The 27773-nt window shown below is 37.4% G+C and overlaps 1 protein-coding gene across 1 annotated transcript; it reads left to right on the top strand.

Annotated features, from left to right (window-relative positions):
* The first annotated feature begins 13 nt into the window (after positions 1 to 13).
* LOC121384427 (tetraspanin-33-like) lies at positions 14 to 22770 on the top strand. The gene is made up of 7 exons (XM_041514820.1): positions 14 to 475; positions 14271 to 14459; positions 15700 to 15888; positions 16785 to 16919; positions 18364 to 18414; positions 20973 to 21101; positions 21732 to 22770. Exons 1-7 carry the CDS (start codon positions 392 to 394, stop codon positions 21858 to 21860), a joined length of 906 nt encoding a protein of 301 aa, XP_041370754.1. The 5' UTR covers positions 14 to 391; the 3' UTR covers positions 21861 to 22770.
* Positions 22771 to 27773: the final 5003 nt, after the last annotated feature.

The following is a 27773-nucleotide window of genomic DNA, read 5'->3' as shown; positions in this document are numbered from 1 at the left end:
CCCTTATCTATGTGTTCATAAGACCCGCCCCCAGTCACCTGTTGAGTACTCAGTTTAGTATTATCTCAAATCGAAAGGAAACCGCTGTTAGCGATCTTCGTCATAAAGTGCATGTCACGTGAGTTTTAATAAATCGTGGATTACTTCATTTCGAGGGACTTCGTAACGGATATAGCACGAACAGTGTGTGGATACATATATTCGGTTTACCACTATGTACTCGATAACATCGACGATAACGACATAGCACCACGAACCGTACAGATAAAATATTTACTGTGTCTGTCTGATGACCGAATGGTTAAACATAACTGCATTGTTTTCTATACATGACATGAAATCATCCACCGATGACATTAATTAGACAAAGGAAGTAAACAGTAAACTGGCCATGGCGGGAATACGGCGAAGAGACAGATCGGAAGTCAGCATTGTTACCAAATATTTCCTATTTTTTCAATGTTTTATTATGTGGGTAAGTATCTTTTAATAATACTATATTTTGTAACAACTCATTTCATAAATCCCTGTCTGTCTATCCGTGTGTCTGTCTCCATGTCAAAACATTTAAATTTGAGAAGTAAATGACAGATTATGACAAAATATCTTAATGATTACACATGCTGTCATACTACCTTGGATGATCATAGTTCTTGTAGCATTTCCTTACATGATTTATGTTTATCATACATGCATGGAGTTGGGGTGGTGGGGGCGAGACTGTCTCTCAATCGCTTCTGACGTCTATGGCGTATAATAATATAAATGTATCTGTCGTTTTGTTATTACAATTAGGATTGATTACCACGCAATATAAAATACTGATATGCATGCATATGCCATACGTGTTCTTATCAGCCTCCCTTTAGGGATATAATTTTATTTCTAATCGACGTCAGGAGAGGACAAAACGTTTAACGTCCTCTTTACGATTGCTCAACTTGTCATTAAACAGTGCTCGCAATATGTGCAATATATGACAATAAGCCGGAAGGCTGAAAGCAAAATAAATTGCTGCAACCCGGATTAATATTATGACGTGATAGCTAGTGTGATACACTCCGCTCACCCCGAATAGAGGGTATGATAATGACTATAGTCACACTTTGACGCCAATTTCAGAGCAGACCTCACTTGTACAGAGCTCGTTAGTTTCGGAGTAGCCCAACATATCACACCTACCCAAGATCCCTCCAGTACTGAGCTGAAACAAGATCCCTCCAGTACTGAGCTGAAACAAGATCCCTCCAGTACTGAGCTGAAACAAGATCCCTCCAGTACTGAGCTGAAACAAGATCCCTCCAGTACTGAGCTGAAACAAGATCCCTCCAGTACTGAGCTGAAACAACACCGAATATGTCTGTCTCTGTAAAGCTGCATTTAATGTATTATATTTATTTATATTTTTAGTTATTTGTCTATTTATATTTATGTCTTATTTCTGTGTAAAGCCACTAGACTTAAAACGTAAATATAGAACAGAGAAATAATTTTAAAATAAATATAAAATATGCAATATAGCTTTACAGAGAGGGAAATATTCGGACTAAGCTGACATCTTTCATTTTATAAAAGGCATTCAACCTGTATACTTGAAATTTGTACTACAAAATAAAAATAAAAACACCAAAAATAAAAGGGGCAATACCGTCCACCATCAGACACACACCACACCACACAACACACAGAAGAGAGAGAGAGAGAGAGAGGGATGAGACGGGAGAGAGAGAGAGAGAGCAGAGAGAGAGAGAGACACACAGAGAGAGAGAGAGAGGAGAGAGAGAGAGAGAGAGAGAGAGAGAGAACACACACATACGAGAGCAACACACACACATACGTTAATAATTATTATTTAACAGTTGTTCCTTTCTGATATATATATATATATATATATATATATATATATATATATATATACACACACACAGAGAGAGAGAGAGAGAGAGAGAGAGAGAGAGAGAGAGAGAGAGAGAGAGAGAGAGAGAGAGAGAGATATATGTATGTATATGTATTAATTAAAGGGGGAGTAAACTAAAACATGAGCCTTATGTATTGCAAAGATGCGTACCCGGACCACTAACACATACTGACACTTTAACAAATGAACAACGCGTAATTTTAGAGTTAATAAAACAAAATCGTGATTATTCCTACTAACTGGGGGGGGGGGGGGGGGGGGGGGGGGGCGAGGCAGCCATTTTGTTTCGTTTTTGTGGCTTCCTGTGCTATAGCTTGGGGCGAAGTGACGTCTGCTCCGACCAACTCCTGTATGTATAATTTACGACAAGGCGCTTCGCTTTCATTAACCTGACTTGTAAAACAACATAAATGACTTGATAGTATAATAAATTATTTAACTAAATATATTTCAATTTGCACCAATAGAACGAAATGGAGTTATAGTATTTTAATTTCTTCAAAAAAAACAAAAACAGAAAAAACATTACGCCTATTGGTAGAGTACGTTGGATCAAAAACGACCACTCACGATACCCAAGTGTAATTTTTTTTTATTTGAGACTACGTAATTGGTCAGCTTTGTGATTTTAGATGGGAAAGTCTTCTTAATCAAGGGTTTTACATAATTATTTACAGTAATAAAGCAGGACGGTTGATAATGTCCATTACGATTTTAGGGATGTCTGCGCATTGATCACACAATACCCTGTGATCTTAAGAAAAGGGGCACGTCTTTTTAGTGTGTCTAGACACGTTGACTGGGGACAGTCTAAATATACACATGTCAATCAAGAACCACAGGTACAGGCCACGACCAAATATATATAAATTTAGAGAACTTATGAGCAGTATCGGAATATGCACACTAACAAAAATAGCTAAATTCATGAATATAATTTTTCAAGTATTTAAACGCCCATAACAACAACAATACCCAACAACAACCAAAATTACCATACATTAACCAGTTAATGAAACTAAAGGTCAACATACAACTATACTTGATATATTTTAAATCGTATTACATTATTTTATGTCTTATTGTTATTTTATGAAAATTTAATTTTTATTATTATTATTATTTATTTATTTTATTTATATCTATATATTGTAATACCAATAATTATAAAGTACACAGTTGTAACTGAAATTTTCTGAATAATTATATTTTACAATACATGTATACCTCTACTCTGTTACATCGAAGAATGCATCTATATTGTTAATACACATATCTCTATAATGTAATATCATGTATTTATATTATTAATACACATATCTTTATAATGTAATGTCATGTACTGTATTTGTATTTGTATTCATATATCTACCAAGCAATGTATTCCTATTATTTGTATCCTCCTGTTAACTATCTTGTAAAAATCAGACGCCGTTGCATAACAGCCCGAATGTAATAAAGTTCTGTTCTGTTCTGTTCTGAAAGAAAAGACCAATTAAAGGGAGTAAATTAAACATGAGCCTTACGTGTTGGAAAGATGCATACCCAGACCACCAACACACACTGACACTATATCAAATGAAAAACGCGTAATTTTAGTGTTAATTAAAAAAAACGTGTTTATTCCTGCTAATTGGGGGCAGCCATTTTCTTTTCTTTTCGAGGCGTCCGGTAAAGCTAGCTTGGGGCGAAGTGACGTCACTCCTGACCAACTCCTGTATGCACAGTGTAAACAAAAGCAGTAATTTTCGACGAGGCGCTTCTCTTTGATCGAGTTGTGACACAACATAAATGACGTGATAATATAATAAACTGTTTAACTAAATATATTTCAAGTCGCATTAATGGAATGAAATGGGGTTATAGTATTTTTCTCTGTTAAATAATCCAAAGGAAAAATATACACTATTAGGCCTATTGGCATGCTACGTTGGAGCAAAATGGACATAACCACGACACCCAAGTGATAATTGTCTTTTCTTTGGGACTACATAATTGGTCAGTTCTGTGGTTTTAGATGGGAAAGTCTACTTAATCAATAGTTTTACAGAACTATTTACAGTAATAAACCATGTCTATTACAATTATAGAAGCGACAGGTAATATTACACAATACCGGTATGTATTTATGTGTCTAAACAGCGTCAATTAATTGACACGTCTGGTTACCAATCAAATACGCACCTGCCAATCAGGAATCACAGGTAGACCAAACAAACAGCATTGACTAAGAAAACACTTCGTGTCTCCTTTCAGGACGTGGCTTAATACAGGGACAAAACGTGGTTTATTATTTCGACTTGTTGTGTAGCCACTTTGACAATGGTGGTTTATTTTGTATTGAAAAATAATATATACTTATTGCTGGATTACCGAGATGTATATTATTACAGAACACTGCAATGCATGACTATTTTATCATCCCGCAAAAACCAGGTAGATTTTGTTTCTCTAGTTCTAAGACTCTTTCCTGACGTTGCGCGTTAAGTATTACGTAACGACCGGCTCGCCAGAGGGCGTATTTACTGGAATGGAACAAAATGGCTACGCCCGTTGTATCTAATAGCCGTCACATTTAACCGTTTTATTAATTAAATATAATAATATACGTGTTAATATTAAGTAATAATGTGCATTATATATTTTTGAATATGTATACCAGTCCAAAAACCTTGCTTAAGCATTCCTTTAACTAAGAAAATACTCCCATTATTATTTCAGTACGTGGGTTAATTTATGGACAAAACATAATACAGTTATTTCGACAATTTGACAATGGTTTATTTTGAATTTAAAAATAATAAATACTTATTGCTAGCTTACTGGGATGGATATTATTACAGAACATTGCGATGAATCCGCAAAAAATGAGGTACGTTTTGTTTCTTCAGTTTTAAGACTAATTCCTGACGTGACACGTTAAGTATTATGTAACCACTGGCTCGCCAGAGGGCGTATTCACTGGGATGTTACAAAATGGCTGCGCCCGTTATATATAATAGGGTAACCGGTCAAAGAGGGGTTTTTGACTATTTATCGCAGGGGGTTTGACTGAGGGTGTTTTGACTGAGGGTGTTTTGACCGGAGGGTGTTTTGACCTGGATTCATATAATAGCCGTCACATTTAACCGTTTTATTAATTAACTATATGATTATACTTGTTGATATTAAGCAATAATGTGTATTATATATATATATATATATATATACATGTGTGTGTGTGTGTGTGTGTGTGTGTATATATATATATATATATATATATATATATATATATATATATATATATATATATATATCGTTGAATATGCATACCAGTCCAAAAGCCTTGCTTAAACTTTCCTTTAATAAATATATTAATAAATATAACATACACATACATATACATATACATACATATAGATATACATATAGACTACATATATACATGTATATGCAGAACACTATGCAACTACAATACTAAGCACTCGATACAACGTAGTCCTACACACATCCTGCAGCTACATCTACATCTAATCACTGTAGTAAAAACGTTCACAGTACGTGATGGTACAGTACCTTGACAACAAGCGTGTCGCATGCACTGTGTAACGACGGGTCACACAGGACACAGGAAAGTAATCTGACGGAGGGTGACAATTAAGACAGCATTTGATATGTGGACGGGAGAACAACGGCGGGTCATAACTAATAAGATATTCGCATTCAGTCTCACGTACCCCGCATAACTCGAAGCAATTTAATTAGCACGAGCCACGTATTGGAAACATCTGTCAGATCGGGTTTCTCCCGCTCATATTTAGATCAGCTGATATCACGATCTGCACTCTTAAACCATCCACCTTCTCGGGGCTGTAGAATCTTCAGATAATATTATAACGCCTGTTAGTTTTATTGTCATCATATGATAATATTGCAATATTCACTCTTAACCACATACCGATTGATATTTTCATAGTTATCATATAATGTTCAAAATAAGTAGGGGATATTCAAATATAACACAATATAACAGAGATGTATTAGTTTTTATTACAATATTAATTAATGGTAAAACACAAACACTCATGTGACAAGGGATTGGCATTAAAGATTATAGCCAGGATAGTGATGTAGGTCCGGAGGAGACACAGATAGGCAACAGGGGTGGTACTTTTCGATTTGACGTTTTCAATATTTGCACTAGTAACGGGTAAAACCCCCGCGGTTCGCCAAGCATACACGAATCCGACGTGGCATGCTCCTGATTAAACGTCCAATAACATTTTCGGGGATCTTGTCCCATTCCTCTTGGAGAGCGGCGCCTAATTCAGCCAAGTTGCATGGCTGACGTTGACATTCTCGCAGATGTCGTCCGATGATGTCCCACATGTGCTCAATGGGTGAAGGGTTTGGGCTAAGGGCTGGCCATGGTAGTGCGATGGTGTTCTATTGCTGCAGATACGCCGTGACCAGTAGGTGAGCACGGGCGTCGTCGTCCTGAAAAACTAAATTGCGTCCAGCCTGACGTGCGAAGGGCACAACGATCGGTGCAAGGAAAGAAAAAGAAATGTTTTATTTAACGACGCACTCAACACATTTTATTTACGGTTATATGGCGTCGGACATATGGTTAAGGACCACACAGATATTGAGAGAGGAAACCCACTGTCGCTACTTCATGGGCTACTCTTTTTTCGATTAGCAGCAAGGATTCTTTTATATGTACCATTCCACAGACAGGGTAGTACATACCACGGCCTTTGATATACCAGTCGTGGTATACTGGCTGGAACGAGAAGTAGCCCAATGGGCCCACCGATGGGGATCGATCCCAGACAGACCGCGCATTGAGCGAGCGATTTACTACTGGGTTACGTCTCGCCCCCTGGTGCAAGGATGTTGTCACGGTAGTACTGCCCAGTGACCCTCCGTGAACAACGTGCAGCTGGGTTCTGGCAGTCATGGTGATGCCACCCCACACCATAACTGACACTCTTCCAAATCGGTCATGAGAACGAACGTTGACGTTGGCGTAGCGTTCATTGGGACGTCGCCAGACACACTGTCGTCGATCATGGAAGTCTAGTGCGAATGTAGACTCGTCTGAAAACAGTACCCGAGCCCAACGCCTGTTAGCCCAATGCCTACGACGTTTACACCATTGACGTCTGGCAGCTCACCGTCAAATGTGAGGTAAAGTAGGGTCGACATGCGTGGATATTACGTCTTGTAACGAATAGTCTGACCAGACAATTTAACGCCGGAGTACTGATACTGATACTGATATGTAATACGGAGGTCTCTTGCGATTTAATTGCTTGACTGAACTCGATTCCTCAACGTGTATGAAGCGGTACTGACCCGGAATTGTGGCTGTTAGCCGTTCTGAACAGGGACTATTATCCACATTTCTGTTTTGTCGATATCGGGCCCACAATCGGCTAATGACTGATTGTGACACATTAAGTTTACGGGTCACAATTCGCTGGGTGGTGCCAACTTGGGGCATGCCTACAGCCCTGAGACGTTCCTGATAATGGAGACGTCGCATTGTTGAAAAGTTACACAATGTTGTAAGGCATGTGGCAGCAAGGTTATGATTTAGTGTTTCAGTAACAAACAAGAACAATATTGCCACAGTGTGCACACAACGTATACACAAACTAAGTGTTCTATTTCAAATCACACCCTTCGCACGTGCAACGTCGACGTCACGTCAAATGCTTGTGATCTTAACAATCGTTGCGGTTTTTTGCGTTTGAGTGGGAACATTATCGCATATTGTGCACTTATTTTGAGTTTTATATCTCATTTCATTCTATAATTATTGATATTTGAAATGGAATATCCCCTACGTATTTTTAACAGTATATTATATAACAATATTCACTCAATCTTTACACTTATAGCATGATCTTTTTATGGTCATCATATAATATTATAATACTATACCAATATTTACTCTTAACCATCTAACCTCTAATATATTCATAGTCATCAATCTATGATGTATATAGCACCATCACCACGGGTAAGTGCCATCTTATAAATCATCAGCTCCATTTCGTTTAAAATGCATGCATAAAACTGACACATTTATTTCTATATAACACCATAACCCCAGCTAAACATCTCTAAATCTGTTCTTGCAAAACAAAAAATACCACACTATTCTGTTAAATAATGTCTAGAAGAGTCTTCTTGATCAACAGCTGACATACTGGCACATATTCCCTGACATTGTTCACATGCAGGCGGAGTCGAGATCTGCCTTACCACAAGAGCATCTTGGTGGTAAACTCTGAAGTTGTGGTAACTGGCTTCAGCATATGTTGGAGGCAATATCTGTGGCTGAACAATCTATAGTGGGTTAGACTCACAAATCATGTGGATTAGCTAGATTTAACAGGCAGGGTGAATGAACAGCTGTCAGACATATTTCAGTATGACCTATCAAGCTACCCACCTGCTTTATTTGACAACAGTTCAATGTCCATCGACTTCCAAGACAGTGCTTGTGAGTGATGACACTAACCTGTTGATTCACCGTGACATTTTCTTTAGGCCTGAAACCAAAGCAGTAACATATAAGTTATCACGACGCTAGAACATAAATCTTACAATGCAGAGTCTAGGTCTTTGAGAACATCCTCTTTGTCCATGCTGTGTTCGGATATGACACATTAACAGTGTTTGGCATTGGCAAAAGTGTTGTTTTAACGCAAACTAGAAACAGTGTAGACTTCAGTCTCGAGTCAGAAGTGTTCAACAACAGATTGGCTGCTGATGAGGAGATTACAACAGATGCAGTAAGTGCACTCGTTAGTCTGTATAATGGAAGCCAAAAAGGAGACACACTGGACCAGGTTCCAGCACGTCCAGTGTTCAGCTTCAGATATTGCTTCCAACATTCGCAGCAGCCTGGTGTCGCATCGTCAGAGTTTACAACCATATGCAGATGTGGAGAGCCTTGGAACCCACTGATTGGGGTTGGAATCCTCATTCCAGTAATGGAAGACATATAGCACCAAAGGCCTTGTTGGAAGTCGTCAGATGCTCTTACAAGACACGCTGTACAACGATGAGATGGTCCTCTTACAAGACACGCTGTACAACAATGAGATGGTCCTCTTACAAGATACGCTGTACAACGATGAGTTGGTCCTCTTACAAGACACGCTGTACAACGATGAGTTTTTCCTCTTACAAGACACGCTGTACAACGATGAGATGGTCCTCTTACAAGACACGCTGTACAACGATGAGTTGGTCCTCTTACAAGACACGCTGTACAACGATGAGATGGTCCTCTTACAAGACACGCTGTACAACGATGAGATGGTCCTCTTACAAGACACGCTGTACAACGATGAGTTGGTCCTCTTACAAGACACGCTGTACAACGATGAGATGGTCCTCCCGCAGGGCAGGCTTCCCATGCTTCCCAGGCTTCCCAATATGTCAGTTGTTGATAAAAAAAAATCTTCTATTGATGATTAATATGATTCTCTTTGAGAAAACCCCACAGAGCAGGAAATCACGTGTATTCTCTCACAAGGACAAATGTACAGGTGTTTAGCTGTGATGATGTGGTTATATAGAAACACATTTTCCAGTTCTATACCCATTATTAGATGGCACTTGCCTGTTGTGATGGGGTTATATAAACATTAATGTGCCAGTTCTATAATCAGTTAAGGGATTGGGGCGATTTTTTTATTAGATGGCATTGTAATTAGAAACTGCAGAATTCTAACTGAACATGACCCATGTCTCTGAAGTGAGTCATTATATTGAATTTGTGTCTATCCAGAACTGTAGTGTGTGACGAGTTATAGTGTCTGCCTGTATTTATCCAAATGTTCCACGCACAACACCAACATAAATGTACTTTGATTACAAATCTTATGTTAAAAGACTTTTTTTTAGCATCTTATAACATAGACAAATGCAGTGCATTGAAAATATGGTAAAGCGTCGAAGTCTGTGGTTAGTTATTGGTCAATGGCCTTCATTAGATATGAATTGGTCACACAGTTGTGTTTATAACCACAGTAATGATCAATGATAATGTTTTTGTGACAGGTCGTGCCTACAAAGCCTAATCTTAACCTTAACACCAAATAAAATATTCACGTTGGATGTTGTATATGGTAAAATAAGCCATTTCCAAGGATTTGGGCAGCCATATTGGATTTATGCAAATCAAGAAAGTGCCCATGTAAAATGTTACATCTTCTAAAATATACATCATGCTCAAGAAATACATTTTAAATTTTAAACTAATTAAAATACCTTGCTTAGTACTTGCTATATGACCAAAAAGGTTATCTTCGGGAGGTTTGGCAGCCACATTGAATTTATGCAAATTAGGCATTTTTCCCCAAGGTGTATTCGGGGGCATTTTTAATGTTGTTTTAGAGACTTCTCCAAAATGCATTGTGAAGAAACAAATTGTATCGCAATTTGTGGTGGATCTGTTCCCAAATTGACTAGACTATATAGGATGTCAAACATTTGGTATTTCTCTTACATATAGTCGTAGAGACGAAACCCACTACATTTTCCCATTAGTAGCAAGGATCTGTCATGTTCAACATTCCACTATTCACGGCATTTGATATACCAGTCGTGGTGCACTGGCTGTAACGAGAAATAGACCAATGGGTCCACCGACGGGGATAGATCCTAGATCCACCCCGCGAGCGCTTTGTCACTGGGCTGTGTCCCTCCCCTTTTAATAGACATGCGATTGTGAACGAAGGTGCCATGTATGTGCAGGTACTTGTTATACAAAGTAGCACGTTATTACAAGTCCTTTTAATACTAACTATTTTTATAGATGGGTGTTTGTTATACAAGGCGTCCTTTGTTGTCAGGCGCCTTTAAGTAAGATTTCGTTTATATACAAGTGCTTGCTATAAAATGTCATCGCTATAGAAATACGAGTGTCGTTTCTATGAAGGACTATTAGCCGTAACACGACATTCTGCTCTGACCCAGATGTTGCCGTAGACCTCACGAAGTATGGTAATGTCCCCAGGCTCGTTAATGTGCGATTACGTTTGAAGATAATATTACCGATAAGAAACCTGTACTGAACTGGGTGTTGTTTACTCTGCGTTTAGTCAAACAGGAAGGTCTCGAGTTTCTGGTGGTGCAGATGGCAAGCCGACACGTTTGCAAACAGTCGTAAATATCTGTAATGTTACCCGTACATCATGTGGTATCTGGCATAACGGCACGTCATGCCATTGCCACACACACCCGAGATACAGGGGCGTAGGCTGTGGCGTTAGAGGACGTCAAACGACCCCCATGCCCTAACCAGCTTAGGCTAAAAAAAAACATTTACAGTGCAATATTAGGAAAATTGTAGGCAAAATAATTTGCTATGTTCATATTCGACCCCTCCCCAGGTCCAAATGACGCTACGTCACTAAGATATAACTACCATACAGAGATGAAGTTGAAAACACATCACACTTAATACACAGGGTTGTATCTAGACTAATCGAACTAGAAGGACTCCGTAAGAAATAATCAGAACAAACTAATTTACATGAACTATCTTCTCCGTCTACACGAACGAGAAACACCCAAACAATAAAGGATACCTTTACGTAACTTACCCAACCATCCCCACAACGCTAGGTATGCTATTTGTATACCACATACGACCAAACTGCCTTATTACATGTGCTTCTCCTACGTGTTGATAATATAAAAACATGCTTCCTACCAAGTGGTAGCTTATGTATAAGGCTACAGCTATATTCCTGTATGGTTGCAGTATGTGTGAGTGTTTGTGATAGGGCTGCAGCTGTATTCCTGTATGGTTGCAGTATGAGTGAGTGTTTGTAATAGGGCTACAGCTGTATTGCTGTATGGCTGCAGTATGAGTGAGTGTTTGTGATAGGGCTACATCTGTATTGCTGTATGGTTGCAGTATGAGTGAGTGTTTGTGACAGGGCTACAGCCGTATTGCTGTATGGTTGCAGTATGGGTGAGTGTTTGTGACAGGGCTACAGCCGTATTGCTGTATGGTTGCAGTATGAGTGAGTGTTTGTGACAGGGCTACAGCCGTATTGCTGTATGGTTGCAGTATGAGTGAGTGTTTGTGATAGGGCTACAGCCGTATTGCTGTATGGTTGCAGTATGAGTGAGTGTTTGTGATAGGGCTACAGCTGTATTGCTGTATGGTTGCAGTATGGGTGAGTGTTTGTGATATGGCTACAGCCGTATTGCTGTATGGTTGCAGTATGGGTGAGTGTTTGTGATAGGGCTATAGCCGTATTACTGTACGGTTGCAGTATGGGTGAGTGTTTGTAATAGGGCTACAGCCGTATTCCTGTACGGTTGCAGTATGGGTGAGTGTTTGTAATAGGGCTACAGCCGTATTCCTGTACGGTTGCAGTATGTGTGAGTGTTTGTAATAGGGCTACAGCTGTAATAGGGCTACAGCTGTATTTCTGTATAGTTGCAGTATGTGTGAGTGTTTGTAATAGGGCTACAGCTGTAATAGGGCTACAGCTGTATTCCTGTATAGTTGCAGTATGTGTGAGTGTTTGTAATAGGGCTACAGCTGTAATAGGGCTAAAGCTGTATTCCTGTATAGTTGCAGTATGGGTGAGTGTTTGTAATAGGGCTACAGCTGTATTCCTGTATGGTTGCAGTATGGGTGAGTGTTTGTAATAGGGCTACAGCTGTATTCCTGTATAGTTGCAGTATGAGTGAGTGTTTGTAATAGGGCTACAGCCGTATTCCTGTACGGTTGCAGTGTGTGTGAGTGTTTGTAATAGGGCTACAGCTGTAATAGGGCTACAGCTGTATTCCTGTATAGTTGCAGTATGGGTGAGTGTTTGTAATAGGGCTACAGCTGTATTCCTGTATGGTTGCAGTATGGGTGAGTGTTTGTAATAGGGCTACAGCTGTATTCCTGTATAGTTGCAGTATGAGTGAGTGTTTGTAATAGGGCTACAGCCGTATTCCGGTACGGTTGCAGTATGTGTGAGTGTTTGTAATAGGGCTACAGCTGTAATAGGGCTACAGCTGTATTCCTGTATAGTTGCAGTATGAGTGAGTGTTTGTAATAGGGCTACAGCCGTATTCCTGTACGGTTGCAGTATGTGTGAGTGTTTGTAATAGGGCTACAGCTGTAATAGGGCTACAGCTGTATTCCTGTATAGTTGCAGTATGGGTGAGTGTTTGTAATAGGGCTACAGCTGTATTCCTGTATAGTTGCAGTATGAGTGAGTGTTTGTAATAGGGCTACAGCTGTATTCCTGTATGGTTGCAGTATGGGTGAGTGTTTGTAATAGGGCTACAGCTGTGTTCCTGTATAGTTGCCGCATGACTGCATAGTTGTTGTTTGAGTGATTGTAATATGACTGTCTGGTTGTTATATAACTATGGTTGTAATATGACTGTATGGTTGTAACATGACTGTATGGTTGTATAACTATTATTGAGCTATAACTATGGTTGTAATATGACTGCATGGTTGTTGTATTACTGTAAACCTATGGCTGTTGTATGTATGGTTGTATGACTATGATATGGTTGTAGAATGGCTGTATAGTTGTAGTGTGACTGTATGGTTGTAGAATGATTGCATGGTTGTAGACTGACTGCATGGTTGTAAATGTCTGTATGGTAGAATGGCTGTGACTGTATTATGACTGATTGTATTATGGCTGTGATATGAATGCATGGTTGTAGTATGACTATGGTTGTAATATGTATGGTTGTAGAATGACTATGGTTGTAGTATGGTTCTATAGTTGTAGTATGAGTCTATGGTTGTAGTATGCCTGTATTATTATAGTATGACCTATTGTAGTATGACTGTATAGTTGTAGTATGACTGTATGGTTGTAGTATGACTATGGTTGTAGTATGACTGTATGGTTGTAGTATGACTATGGTTGTAGTATGACTGTATGGTTGTAGTATGACTGTATGGTTGTAGTATGACTGTATAGTTGTAGTATGACTGTATGGTTGTAGTATGACTATGGTTGTAGTATGACTGTATGGTTGCTGTATGACTGTATTATTGTAGTATGACTCTATGGTTATAGTATGACTATGGTTGTAGTATGACTCTATGGTTGTAGTATGACTCTATTGTTGTAGTATGACTCTATGGTTATAGTATGACTATGGTTGTAGTATGACTCTATGGTTGTAGTATGACTCTATTGTTGTTGTATGACTCTATTGTTGTAGTATGCCTCTATTGTTGTTGTATGACTCTATGGTTATAGTATGACTCTATTGTTGTAGTATGACTCTATTGTTGTAGTATGACTCTATGGTTGTATGACTGTATGACGGCTGAGTTTGCTGTATAACTGTGTGTATCTTGCAGCTGGTGGGCCTGGCCCTGATGGCGGTCGGTGCGTACATCCTGACGTACAAGAAGAAGCGGGTCCGTGACGCCATCGACTTCTTCCTCGACCCATCGTGCGACCTCTGTCTTGCGGGGTCCGTCGCCTTCTTTGTGTCCTTCTTTGGCTGTATGGGCTCTCTCAGGGAGAACGTCGTCTTCCTGAAGATTGTAAGTTCACTCACGCAAACTCCAAGTAGAGTTGTCGGCCGCTTGTTGTGACTTTTGATTTATTACGGGAATGATAGCATAACGCCGAGATCAAATTATGAGTTACTTGGTTTTTATAAGTTGGAGCTAAATATATTTAACGTTTAGTCCTTCACGGGATATTTATAGTGATGACAAAATTATATTTGATTATTATTATTATTATTATTATTATTATTATTATTATTTCATCTTACCATTTTTAAAACTGGTATTTTTGTTCGTATTTATTTGAAGTTGTCTATAGTAAATATTGCTGAATTCAGATCTGATTTGAAATAAAAACTCTTAAAATGAAAAAAAAAAAAACGTGTTTCAGTATTTGCAATTATGTTTTAATATGCCATTTAGGGCGTGTTGCAGTTTTGTCGTAGAGCACAAACACAACGTGCAATGGGTCGCAGGATCGAATATTGTTCTATTCCAAACAAGTACACGACATCAAATATAGCATAGACGTTGGCATTTTCTGGTTATGGTAAAGTACATAATTATTCTAAAAGATCCATTGCTGTAACTATTGGGTAGGAGTAGCATATGCGGCGACCGCGGGTTTCCTCTCTATTATCTGGATCATCTTTTACTCAAGATTGTAGCTTTTCATTAATTCATTATTTCAATTTATTTTCGTGCTACTATACAATTAAGGTTCAAGCATGCTGTCCCGTGCACACATCACAGCTATCTGGGCTGTCTGTTCAGGGCAGATGTTATTGATTAGTTGTTAGTCGTTCGTGAAAGAGAAGTCGGTGTAGTGGCCTTAAACCTCTTCATCTGGCCGTTGTAGCTAGGTTTTAAAGACGCAGACCCTAGTTTCAGCCCAAGAAAATGTACACCACGTTTAGCTGATATTCAAAAATGCAACCAATCTGAATAAGGTTATAACAGAGAGAAGTTAAAGTCTGTGACGTTTAAACGCGGAAATATCGTCTAAAAGTAACTAGAGCTTATCTCGATAACCATTGTTTCTCAGTTAAACGTACGTTTTATGAATTATGAAAACTGCATTTTGAGGTATTACCAAACCCTGGATGACCAGAACCACATCAGGTGTACGAAAATGAATATTCTAAATAATAAAATGTAAGTATTTCTAATTTAAATTATCAGAAACGGCTTTCAAAAGTGAGAAATACGTCGTAGCGTTTAAAAACAAGGGTTTGTCACTTTAACTTCAGGTCTTAACTGTGTCTAATTGTAGTATTACTACTTCACGGCGATCTTCCTGCTAGGAGAAGTAGTTCTCGCCATCCTTGTCTTTATCTTCTACTACGTTCCGGATGTACGACAAAAGCTCCATCTATTTCCGGAAGAGACGTTCCGGGACGCCATCTTGAAATACAGAGATGATCCTGACATGCAGAATCTTATAGACAACTTTCAAACTAGTGTAAGTACGAACAGTAAGATTTAAAAATTAATTATATCCACGTGAAATTGAAAAATATATCCCTGAGGTGGTGGAAATTTGATCTGGGACGAGGATTGTGGAGTTCTCCTAGGTTGAAATTCGCACAGACATCAGTGACTGAAAAGATGACTTTTGAGTTGACCATTTTATCATAAACTGTACTACCATATTTACCGTTTTTGTTTCATAGTATCATGTAAAATAACAATTGACAAGATACGTTTCATAAGGCGGGTTTTAATGACAGCATATCAGTCTGAAACTGTTGTCTTGATGACCACAGGTATAACAATAGTGTTAGTTACCTTTGTTAAGCATAATTACGTAATAGCGCATGGAAGATTGGAGTATATCATAGCTGTCGTCATGGGATAGTAGCTCTGTCCTATAATTTTAACGATGAGAAAGAGTATGTTTCTGTTTTGTTGTTGTTTTGTTTTGTTTTTTGTGGGTTTTGTTTTACCTGCAGTGTTTATCGGTAATTTGAACTAAAGTAAAATGAGTTGTTGGATGAAACGGTGGGCGATTTTAGTTGAATTTGGGCACTTGGTCGAATGTTCTCTCAGACAAAGTTGAAAGTTTGTTTTGTTTAACGACACCAATAGAGCACATTGGTTCATTAATCATCGGTCGCGCATCAAGCGAGCGCTTTACCACTAGGCTACGACCTGTCCGTTCTCTAAGACTGTCCTTGCCCTGTTTATATGGATGGATAGATGAATGAATGAACGGATTGACGGATGGAAGAATATATGGGTGCGTAGTTTGGTTTTGGGTTGATGGATGGATGGATGGAATGAGCAAACAATGGTTGATGTATAGAAGACGGGAATGCAAATGAACGTTTTATTCATATCTGATTGTAACTAACACAGATGGAGTGCTGTGGTCTTTCTAACGACAACGAAGGCTACAAGGACTGGAATAATAACGTCTACTTCAACTGCACGGCCTCGAACCCGAGCCCGGAGCGCTGTTCCGTCCCGCCATCCTGCTGCCGAATAAAGCCCGTGAGTAAACATATGAATAAAGAAAAATGGTCTCCAGTAAACGGTTACATACAGATCGTATTTTCGTATGCCGAATAAAGCCGGTTACATACAGATCGTATTTTCGTATGCCGAATAAAGCCGATTACATACAGATCGTATTTTCGTTTTCCGAATAAAGCCGGTTACATACAGATCGTATTTTCATATGCCGAATAAAGCCGGTTACATACATATCGTATTTTCGTATGCAGAATAAAGCCCGTTACATACAGATCGTATTTTCGTATGCTATAAAGCCCTTGGATAAACATATGGATAAAGAAAATGGTCTGCAATAAACGGGTACATACATATCCTATTTTTCCATGCTATCTTTATGACATGCGTCATAACAATATTTTAAAAATTATTGTGGAACTCTTCTGAAGTCGTGAGTAGCAATAGCAAATGCAAGCTTGCGACAGTCGCAGATTGTGATATTGAAATAATTCCGCGACATTGTTAATGACATCGTTGAATGTTATTAACATTGACTGTGAAGCGATTATAATGATATTTTACGTTTCTTATTAATCACTTTGTGGATAGTAAACATAGTATAACATAAAGTGTCACACGAAATTCATGAAACCCGTTTGGGAATTGTTTTATACCACTCGCGTTTGCTCGGAAAATAAAACAAGTTTCAAACTCGTATCATAAATTCCGTATGGCACTCCCGCTCATGCAAAAAAAAAAAAAAAATAATAATAATTATACATCTCGTTAAAATAGACGATACAATACATTGACTTTTGGGTGTTTTTCATTTATTTTTATGTGTTATTATGTAGGAGGTAGGTGGATGGGGGAATGTCTAGGCGCGTCTACTTCGGGGTCGAACCTCCCCCTGCTCAAAGCATTTTTTTTTTTAAATACGGTTTATTTTCGATGGGGGTATGGCTCGACGCTCCCAAGAAACTGCGCTCGCCACAGTCTAGACACAAATGTATGTACATAAATTCCTGCACACATTATTTTTTTATGTTATATATAGTAATCGCACACATTATTTTCTAAGTATATTTTGTTAATGAGAAAAAAACAACAACCCCAAAACCATAAACAAAACAAAAACACCCCCAACACCCCCCCCCCCCCCCCCCAAAAAAAAAAAACCCAACAAAAAACAACAACAACAACAAAAACAAAAACAAAAACCACAATATATAGCAACAAACATTTAACTCACTCCAGTCAATAACCTCACTCCTCAAAATACAACATATCACAAGAATATTGCAGAAAAGAATGGGAAAAGCCCAACACCAACAAAACCGACATTTATCACAGTGAGAAATGCTCAGATATCCTTCTCATACACCAACGGTTAGAGCATAGCTGCCGTGTATACAGTTCTTAGTTACAAATGTTCAATTACGAGATGTTTCGTTCTATCGATGTGTGTCTTGTTGTTTTGTAGGGTGACACGACAAATATACTATGTGGAGCGCATATAAACAAAATTGATAAGGTACGTATTAGACAGTCACAGTGTGATTCGATCAGTGTTAATGTATTAGACAGTCACAGTGTGATTCGATCTGTGTTAATGTATTAGACAGTCACAGTGTGATTCGATCAGTGTTAATATATTAGACAGTCACAGTGTGATTCGATCAGTGTCAATGTATTAGACAGTCACAGTGTGATTCGATCAGTGTTAATGTATTAGACAGTCACAGTGTGATTCGATCAGTGTTAATGTTCAGCATTACAGACTACTCAACATCGACAATATCAACTGTGTTAGATCACCCAATAATACCATGTCATTACATAATTTATGCCTCAGAAAATAAATCTGGAGAATGATGTAGAGTTTGATAATGCTTCTTTAAAGGGACATTCCTGAGTTTGTTGCATTGTAAGATGTTTCCGACTAATAAAATATTTCTACGATTAAACTTCTATATTAAATATATTTTCTTGTTCAAAATATCAGTGTCTGTATATTCCACGTGTTTCTGGTCGTCTTAATATATGTAACAAGCCCAAACTGGAGTTTGTCTTAAAATAATTTCGTACGTACGAAAATATGTTTTTCTTTTTTAGGAAATAAAATGAAATTTAACCTAGTACAAATATTAGAACGACCAGAAACACGTTTAATATATAGCCACTAATATTTTATGCAGAAAAAAAAAGTAATTACAATCGTTAAAAATCTCTGTTAGTCGATAACATCTTAAATATTGCAGCAAATTCAGGAATGTCCCTTTAATGACTGGCTTTCAGCAGTTAAATGTTTATTTGTAAATGTATTATACCGGGTGATACGACCATCGTCAATATTCGGGATTGCATTATGTATTCACCTAATACATAAATCATTACATAAACTGTCTCACAAAATAAATATTCAGAATGATGTAGAATTTGATATCTAAAAACATATTTCTTTAATAACTGGCTATTAGGAGTCAAAGATGTAAATTTGAAGTTTGTAGTACAGTCCGTTTGTGGCAAAAGGGAACCGATGAATTGGCATATAACTACATACTATAAAATTAAGTTTTAAATCCATACCATTCATGGCAAAAGTAATATATGGCAATGCAGTTTCTTTATAAATGAGCATCAAATTATATAGATTGAAGTTCATTTATAATATACGGGGTGAAGACAACATTCTTGAACAGCCAAGGTGTGCAGTTTCACCTACAGTAATTGATAATGCCGTATGCCTACATAGCGATTATAGACAAAATTGCCGGTACTTCACATTGGCTGTTCAGTTAATAAACCCACAAAAAAAAAGCAACAACAACAACAAAACAAAGAAGACAAACACCAACAACAATTTGATGAACATTAGTAAAGAAACTTTTTTATTATTATTTACATTGAAATTTTAAAAAGCCCACATTTAACGTTAATCTTTACAGAGTAACATGCCAATTCATCGGTTTGGTTTTCACGCAAAAATACTTAGTGATGGACCAGAAATCAAACAGAGGCTACTCTTTCAAATTTGTAGCAGAACATATTTCATATGTACTTACATCGTCCTTAGAGTATCAGTAAACATATTTCATATGTACTTACATCGTCCTTAGAGTATCAGTAAACATGTTTCATATGTACTTACATCGTCCTTAGAGTATCAGTAAAAATGTTTCATATGTACTTACATCGTCCTTAGAGTATCAGTAAAAAAAATTCATATGTACTTACATCGTCCTTAGAGTATCAGTAAAAATGTTTCAGGACGCAGGACCCCGACGGCGTACTTGAACCTTAATTTGGTATAAGCAGCACAGACAAATTTAGTAAACATGTCTGGCAGTCCTCTTTTGAAAGGATCAGAAAGGACGTATTGTTCTGAAAAGGATCTCCTCTGGAGTGGCTGTCCTCCTATACATGAGGCTATTCCTACATAGAGATTCATGGAACCACCACTGTTTTGCCAAATACCTATTCGACTCTGCATTGTGCAGTATGATCGCGGATATCGGTTTTGTCGTTCAGAATTAAAACGAAGTTATACTCGTAGAAAAAGGACACAACCGAATAGATCTTCCAAGTGGGTGGGGCGGAGGGTTGATTGCTTAACCCATCACATCTGAGGCGAGAACTCTATTACTGGGTTAGGGGCGGAACGTAGCCCAGTGGTAAAGCGTTCGCTTGATGCACGGTCGTTATAGGATCGATCCCCGTCAGTGAGCCCATTGGGCTATTTTTCGCTCCAGTCAGTGCACTACGACTGGTATATGAAAGGCCGTGGTATGTGTTATCCTGTCTGTGGGATGGTACATATAAAAAATCCCTTGCTGCTAATCGAAAAGAGTAGCCCACGAAGCGGCAACAACAGGTTTCCTCTATATATGTGTGTGTGTGTGTGTGTGTGTAGTCCATAACCATATGTCTGACGCCATATAACCGTAAATAAAATCTGTCGAGTGCGTCGTTAAATAAAACATTTCCTTCCTGCCTATTACTGAGTTACTTCCCCTGACTATTTTGATGAAATATAGGTGTATTTCATTTATATGTAGTAACAACATCATCAGTGTTGGGCGTGTTTTACAGGGTGGTTTCGTCGTGCCCCAGGACGTGTCTCGGATATACACTAAAGGCTGCCTCAAAGCTCTAGGAGACTGGATTAACGCCCATTCCTTGATGATTGGGGGTATTCTTATAGGAATACTCATACCTCAGGTAAGATCTGTTTAGATATCTATACTGTATCCTAGCATGTAACCCGTTTATATAGCTAATGATTGGGGTATTCACGTAGAAATGTTTGTATCTCAGGTAAGAACGGTTTAGATAATATTCTAGCATGTAATCCGTGTGATGATTGGGGGTGTTCTCATAGGAATACTTGTAGTTCAGGTAAAAATATCTAACATGTAACCTGTTTATAACTAATTTTCCACAGCCCTCTAAGAATGGACCACTTGCCAAAAACCTATGCATGAGTTACGCCTGGCAGTTTGATCTACCCTATTTCTGATTGCATAACCCGCGTAAATGATGCCCTAAATTTTATACGCGAACGAAAATAGGTTACTAATAATATACTAGTAAAATCACACAGAGACACGCCACTACTCATCTCTGTAAACCCTTCAAAGTTTAAATTAAACTTTTGTTTCGTTTAACGACACAACTGGAGCACATTGATATATTAATTAATAATCATCTATTGGATGTCAAACATGTGGTAATTTTGACTCGTATTCTTCTATAGCAAACCCGCTTAGCTATATTTGTTTCAGAATTAGTGGTGTCGTTAAAGAAAACAAAGTTTGTGTTTGAAGTTCAGTTTGCGGTGGTTGTTTACAGGTGATCTTCATCTGCATGGCCAGGAACATGATCGACTCGGTGAAGGTTCAGCTGCACAAACAGCGACTCAATGAGGAGCGGCAGCTGAGGCAGGAGCGACAACGAGACCAGAACACAGAGCGATACTAACTCCATACCCAGGGGTGGATCCAGGGGGTACCAAGGAACTCACCCCTCCCTAAATATAGTCAAGTTCCTATCTTTTGTCTGGGAAAAAGTCATTGGGCTGCCCTTTTTACGAGTTTGTCAATGTGCCCTTTTTCTTATCCCAAAAAATATTTCCAGGAACCGCCCCTGACATCTACCTGACTTGATGACCGAGAGACACAGTGTATCTGTGCTTCTATGAATGGACCCCTGATGATGGCATAATCTGTCAAACAACAATGTGAGCATGTGTTGAAAAGTGATTGTGTTTTGCCAAAGTATCTATACAATAGTTTTTACAAGTCAGTGGTTAGGAATTTATTTTGTTGAACCTTTGTTCTTGCAATATCTTAAAAATCTAGGCTTGAAGTAATTTTTGAAGCTACAGTTTGTACATTGAAATATGTTTAATTAATTGTATAATAACGGACATAAATTGTGCGGCAATTTGGGTTAAATGTTCAAAGTAATATCAGTGTAAATAATTAATTTATTTTGCTACTAACCCATCGTCATAAACTTGCTCCACATGTTAACATTTACTTCGTCTTATAGGAGGTTTTGCACCTAATTCTACAACAAAGGTGAATAGTAAAGTGACAGAATGATTGACAGATGATTGCATAATTTGGTCACACTCAAAACAGTATTCTAAATGCATTCCTAACCGTGACTGGGTTTTTTCATTAATAAAGAAATATTTTAATCAAATGTTGTGAATATATATGATTGTAATACCCCAGTCTTTCATCCAATCTTTCATCATGGTGTACTAGTTTTCATGTGAACGATGGTTGTGCTATTGCCGATTCATTTGATATGGATTTAACAGTGTATACTACACATTCATTTGGAAATATATCGTACATGTTATTAAATATTTTATACACAGCGTAATATTCATATTGTGTTCGCGTGTTCATCAAATCACTATTAGTATGCAGGACGTTTAACAGGCTGGGTCTATACTGTGTCGAGGGAAGTTTAAAGGGGGTTGAGGTCGGGTCATGCTCCCCTGAAAAACCATCCGACCCTAGAAGCCCTCCCCACTGCACACGCGCCTGATTGTGTGAGTCTAAGCAGCAGATCGTGCTATTTGAAATGTATATGTACTTCATATCATATCAGTGTGCACCACACAAACGTACATTATTTTAAAGTGATTGTGTTGAATTTTGATTTTGAATAAAATAAAATATTTTTCTTAATATATTGGACCACTCTTTGAAATGCATGATACGTCAGTACGTGTCAGTGAGAATTTAAAGGAAATCCTACGCTCAGTTTAAAAAAAAGAAAAAAAAGAGTCAATTCTGTGCTCTTCCAAATGATCAGTGCATTTATGTTTGACTGATGTTGTGATCCGAACCAGCAGTCTACCAGTCTTTAAGACAACCAACTTTGCTGCGTACAACATTATCATATTCAGCATAGGTTAATGGAGGGTGTAAAGCCATGTTATTAACGTCTCCACCTACATTGTACATAGATATCAACTTCAGAATAGGCCAGTAGAGGATTTTAAGGTAAGTACATCAACGTTCCACTTGAAATATTATCAATGTCAAATCAAGGCACTATTTAAACGCTACAGTTAACATATTAGCCTGCTGTAGAAAAACAACAAACATTTGAAAATGTATTTGTATATTGTAAGTTATATTTTTTCAATTAACACCTCTTTCCTAAATCAGGCTAGTTTAAATGATTTACGCCCTGAGAACGAGGGTCTTGTTTTCCGAAAAGACTGACAAAGATAATGTGTGTCAGTCTACTAACCGGTAATACACCTAGACAATACAAAATGGATGATTACGAATCTGTCCTCAGCATATTTAGTATCATATTTCTGAGTGTATGCAGCCATGAATCAAATATAGGGTTCCCTGTCCGTCTACAGGAGGTATGCCACTTGTATATAATCAAAGGTCATGGCCATGTCTGCAAGATGGTGTATATAAAAGATTCCTTGCTACTAATAGAAAAATCTAGCAGGTTTCCTCTCCGAAACAATATGTTAAAATTAGCAAATGTTTTGTATCCAGTAACCATTGATTAATAAATCAATGTGCTCTAGTGGTGTTATTAAGCGAAACAAACACTTGTTTTTAAGGATCTGACCAATATTGTGCAAATTATTTAAATAAAGAAGTCCCTTTAAGATTACCCATAATGTGATAACAACAGGAATGGTGTGGTGGTATCGTAATGAGCATGTCTATCGGTATCGGTCGTGTCATTTTATTTTCGTATTTATATCCAATTAAGGTTCAAGCACGTTCTCGTGGACACCACAGCTATGATATTTTTTTCAGCCGACTTAGTCTACAGTCTCATTTTGTTGTATATACAACATATACAAGCTAATGTGTACCTCTATGAAGATTCAGTCATATCACTAATAACGGTTACTGAATATATATATATATGCTGCATCAGGCGAACACTTTACGACTGTGCTGGGTCCCGTCCAACAATATTACAGACAAAATAAGAATACCCAAAATAGTTGGTAAAAACATTTATTTTAATTGCAAAGGTTTTCATCATATATAATACAAAATAATGCATATAAATATTAAATTTTTATTCAAAATACTTTCATCATGTAATGTCATATTCAATATGTTTATAACCACACCTGTAATACATTGTGTAAAAATACACTGGGTAGTAAATGTGTTCAGTATATATTTCATAATGAACGGTACTGGAAACAATGGAATTAAAAGTGCAATACGATAAAAGCAAGAAATAGTGTCTTTAAGAAAATACAATAGAGTTAATAGTCATATTTTATCACAAATATCTTTAAGAAAATAAATACAATAGAATTCATAGCCCTGATATCCAGTACCTTTAAGAAATTGTATCCACTAGTTCGAGTTCATAGTCATGTCTACTACTCAATACTTTTGAGAAAATATATGTAATAGTTGGAGTTAATAGTCATATCTGCTACTCAATGCTTTTGAGAAAATATATGCAATAGTTCTAGTTAATAGTCATATCTGCTACTCAATGCTTTTGAGAAAATATATGCAATAGTTCTAGTTAATAGTCATATCTGCTACTCAATATTTTTCAGAAAATATATGCAATAGTTCTAGTTAATAGTCATATCTGCTACTCAATACTTGTGAGAAAATATATGCAATAGTTACAGTTAATTAATAGTCCTATAGGAAATTATATGCAGTAGTTCTAGTTAATAGTCATCCGTTAGTACTGACCGTGTCAAAACGTAAAAAGGACTGAGGAAAAGCGCAACGAAAAGTAAAATGATTATCAATGACCTTGGCGGTTTTATTTCAATGTGCTTCGGGGCGAGACTTGGCTCATCCGGTAGAACATTCGTCTGAGGTGTGATGTGTCGCAGGATCGATGTCAAATAGGAGTACCATCAATCCGTCGTACAAGAAATATAATAATATAATTCGTATATTCAAATGTGTAAAACAATATCCACAACCGTTGACGGTATGACTTCGATATACATTCGCTGTGATTAGACAGATACAATGCAGAAAGTTAAAATATTGTATTTGCCAAACTATACAACCATCTGCTGCTGAAGTCATAATTAATGTGTATAGCTATATAATATAGAGAATATCATAAAAGATGTGACATCGTGTTGTGGTATTTACTCGAGCCACCACCCTCGCAACCAAAGAAAAACAAAACAAAACGAATCGCCCCTAATTCATTATCTTGTAAAATATGTACTCCAACATAATATACTAATTGCATATGTAACAATTATTTCAAATTCAGGTTATTAAAATACAATATATTACACAATGCACTTGCAATAATATATTGTCTGATATGCGTGTAGATTGAATCGTTGTAATAAACTTTGAAGAGATTTAATATTGGACAAAATAATCAAAATGTAACTATAATTAAACTAGGACCTCCTTCTGTCAAATTTTAAGCATTGTGGTGTGTACCACATAAGAAGGGGATCCTGGGGGAAGAACCAGGGGACCCATCCCCCTAAATATATTTTTAAATGATAATTAAAAAAAGATCTGTCTTTTAATCAATGGATTGCCTTTTTCACGAGTTGGTAATGTCCCCTTTTCCCTTAGCCAACCACGCATCCCAACCCCATATTTCCTGAATCCAGTCCTGACAGCAATTCAATAACTTGTTTTAACACAAATGCGTTATAGATGAAAACAACTGGCGAGACGTTTGGTTATACACTTGTTATAATATTACATTCACTTCCACAGCATCACGAGTTAACTGTACGAGAAATTGGTAAAGGGACGGACAATCACAAACCACACTAAATATATCAAGTATTTGTGGGACTATGCATGAGTTATCACAGTTTACCTCACATTTAAATACTTCCCTTGCTCAGACAGAAGGGATTGGTATGTTGGTTTTATTGCAAACCGTATTCCACTGCTATCCAAGCTGGTATGCAAGCAATCTAATTAAAATGAGCTCCACTATTACATGTGAATCTAACAGCAGCCAGTTGGATCTCAAGTCCAGTTGACCTTTCATTCGACCAATCAAAACCTTACTTGCAAAATCATGCCAGTGATTTGAAAAGAATTTGAAAACATTCGGGATTATGCCGAGGGTATACGAAATGATTCGGGTGAATTACGAAGTATGCCGGAAACTAATTTCAATATAAAATGTTAAATAAAATTAGTTTCAAGACGAAAAAAAACCCGTGATGGTATAGCCATAAAATCTTTTTATACTAGTATACAATCCAGAATTTATTACTGCACTTTTCCCTCTGTTTTTTCAATGTTGAAATAGACCAACAAGTTCGCCTATTGCATAAATAGTTTCGACCGATATTTTTAGAATTTGTATGCTCCCAAATAACGTTATAAAAGGCGAAGTGTAATTGGTCGATATTTAAAGGCGCCCAATCACAGATTTAGTGGGCCTTATTTCTCTAAATATGGATCATAAATGACATTTACATTAATTTGGAATACCAAACCTCGCTATTGTATCACCCAGAACATTTTAATTGAACCACGATTGAGGGAATCCCATAACAACCTGTGAGCAGCTTAATTTTTAAAAATTGGAACTCTTTTGTCAGGAGTCTGAAACGTACGACAAAACCGAGTATTGATGAGGCTATATATACGACAGCCGTGTAAAATACCTTTGAATTTTATATACAGTGCACGACTGCCATGTATAGAGACTTTAAAATAATTTAAAATATGTTATTTCTTGAAAAAATAATCAAAAACAGCGGAGGCCATATACACGGTCATCGTATATATAGCCACTTTGTATATAAACACCGTCTAGTTCACAGTATTCTTTAAAAATGTAATAAGTCCTATCCCAAGCCAGCTGTAATTACCCATGGGGTTATGGCATATTTAATAATAAATTTCACAAAGTGAAAAATGAATGCGGTGTTTAGATTTGTTCGCGTACAACAAACGATAAATTTACCAGTACATGCAAAGGCCTAACTAGTCGGAATCGTCGCCATTTAAAATGCTTCTGTTGCTAAAATAAATTAATGTATAAGCTTATTATCATTCAGTACCTGTTTATATAATTTTTTATAACTTATTTTCATTGTTTTTCTTTCAATTTACCCTACGTCGCAGAGGACGGTCAAGTGTTCTCGTTACACGACCTTAGCAACTCGTTTTGACACCGCGGTTATTCGGGGGTTGCCCATCACGTGACTACAAAAAGAATACGTCACACCTCTTCGCTCCAAACAGCCGGGTTTTTTCCTGAATTATGGACCGTCGACATAATTCAATTATTTTTACAAAATATCAGTAATAAGTGGGTTATGGTAGTTAAATAAAGTACTTTTAGCGACAAACCAAATGTGTATATTTTCAGATAATACTTTGTTAGGTCATTAATTAGGTC

This window comes from Gigantopelta aegis, chromosome 10, assembly GCF_016097555.1.
Source record: "Gigantopelta aegis isolate Gae_Host chromosome 10, Gae_host_genome, whole genome shotgun sequence".
Taxonomy (NCBI): Eukaryota; Metazoa; Mollusca; class Gastropoda; order Neomphalida; family Peltospiridae; genus Gigantopelta; species Gigantopelta aegis.
This window is presented reverse-complemented; position numbering and strand designations above follow the sequence as displayed.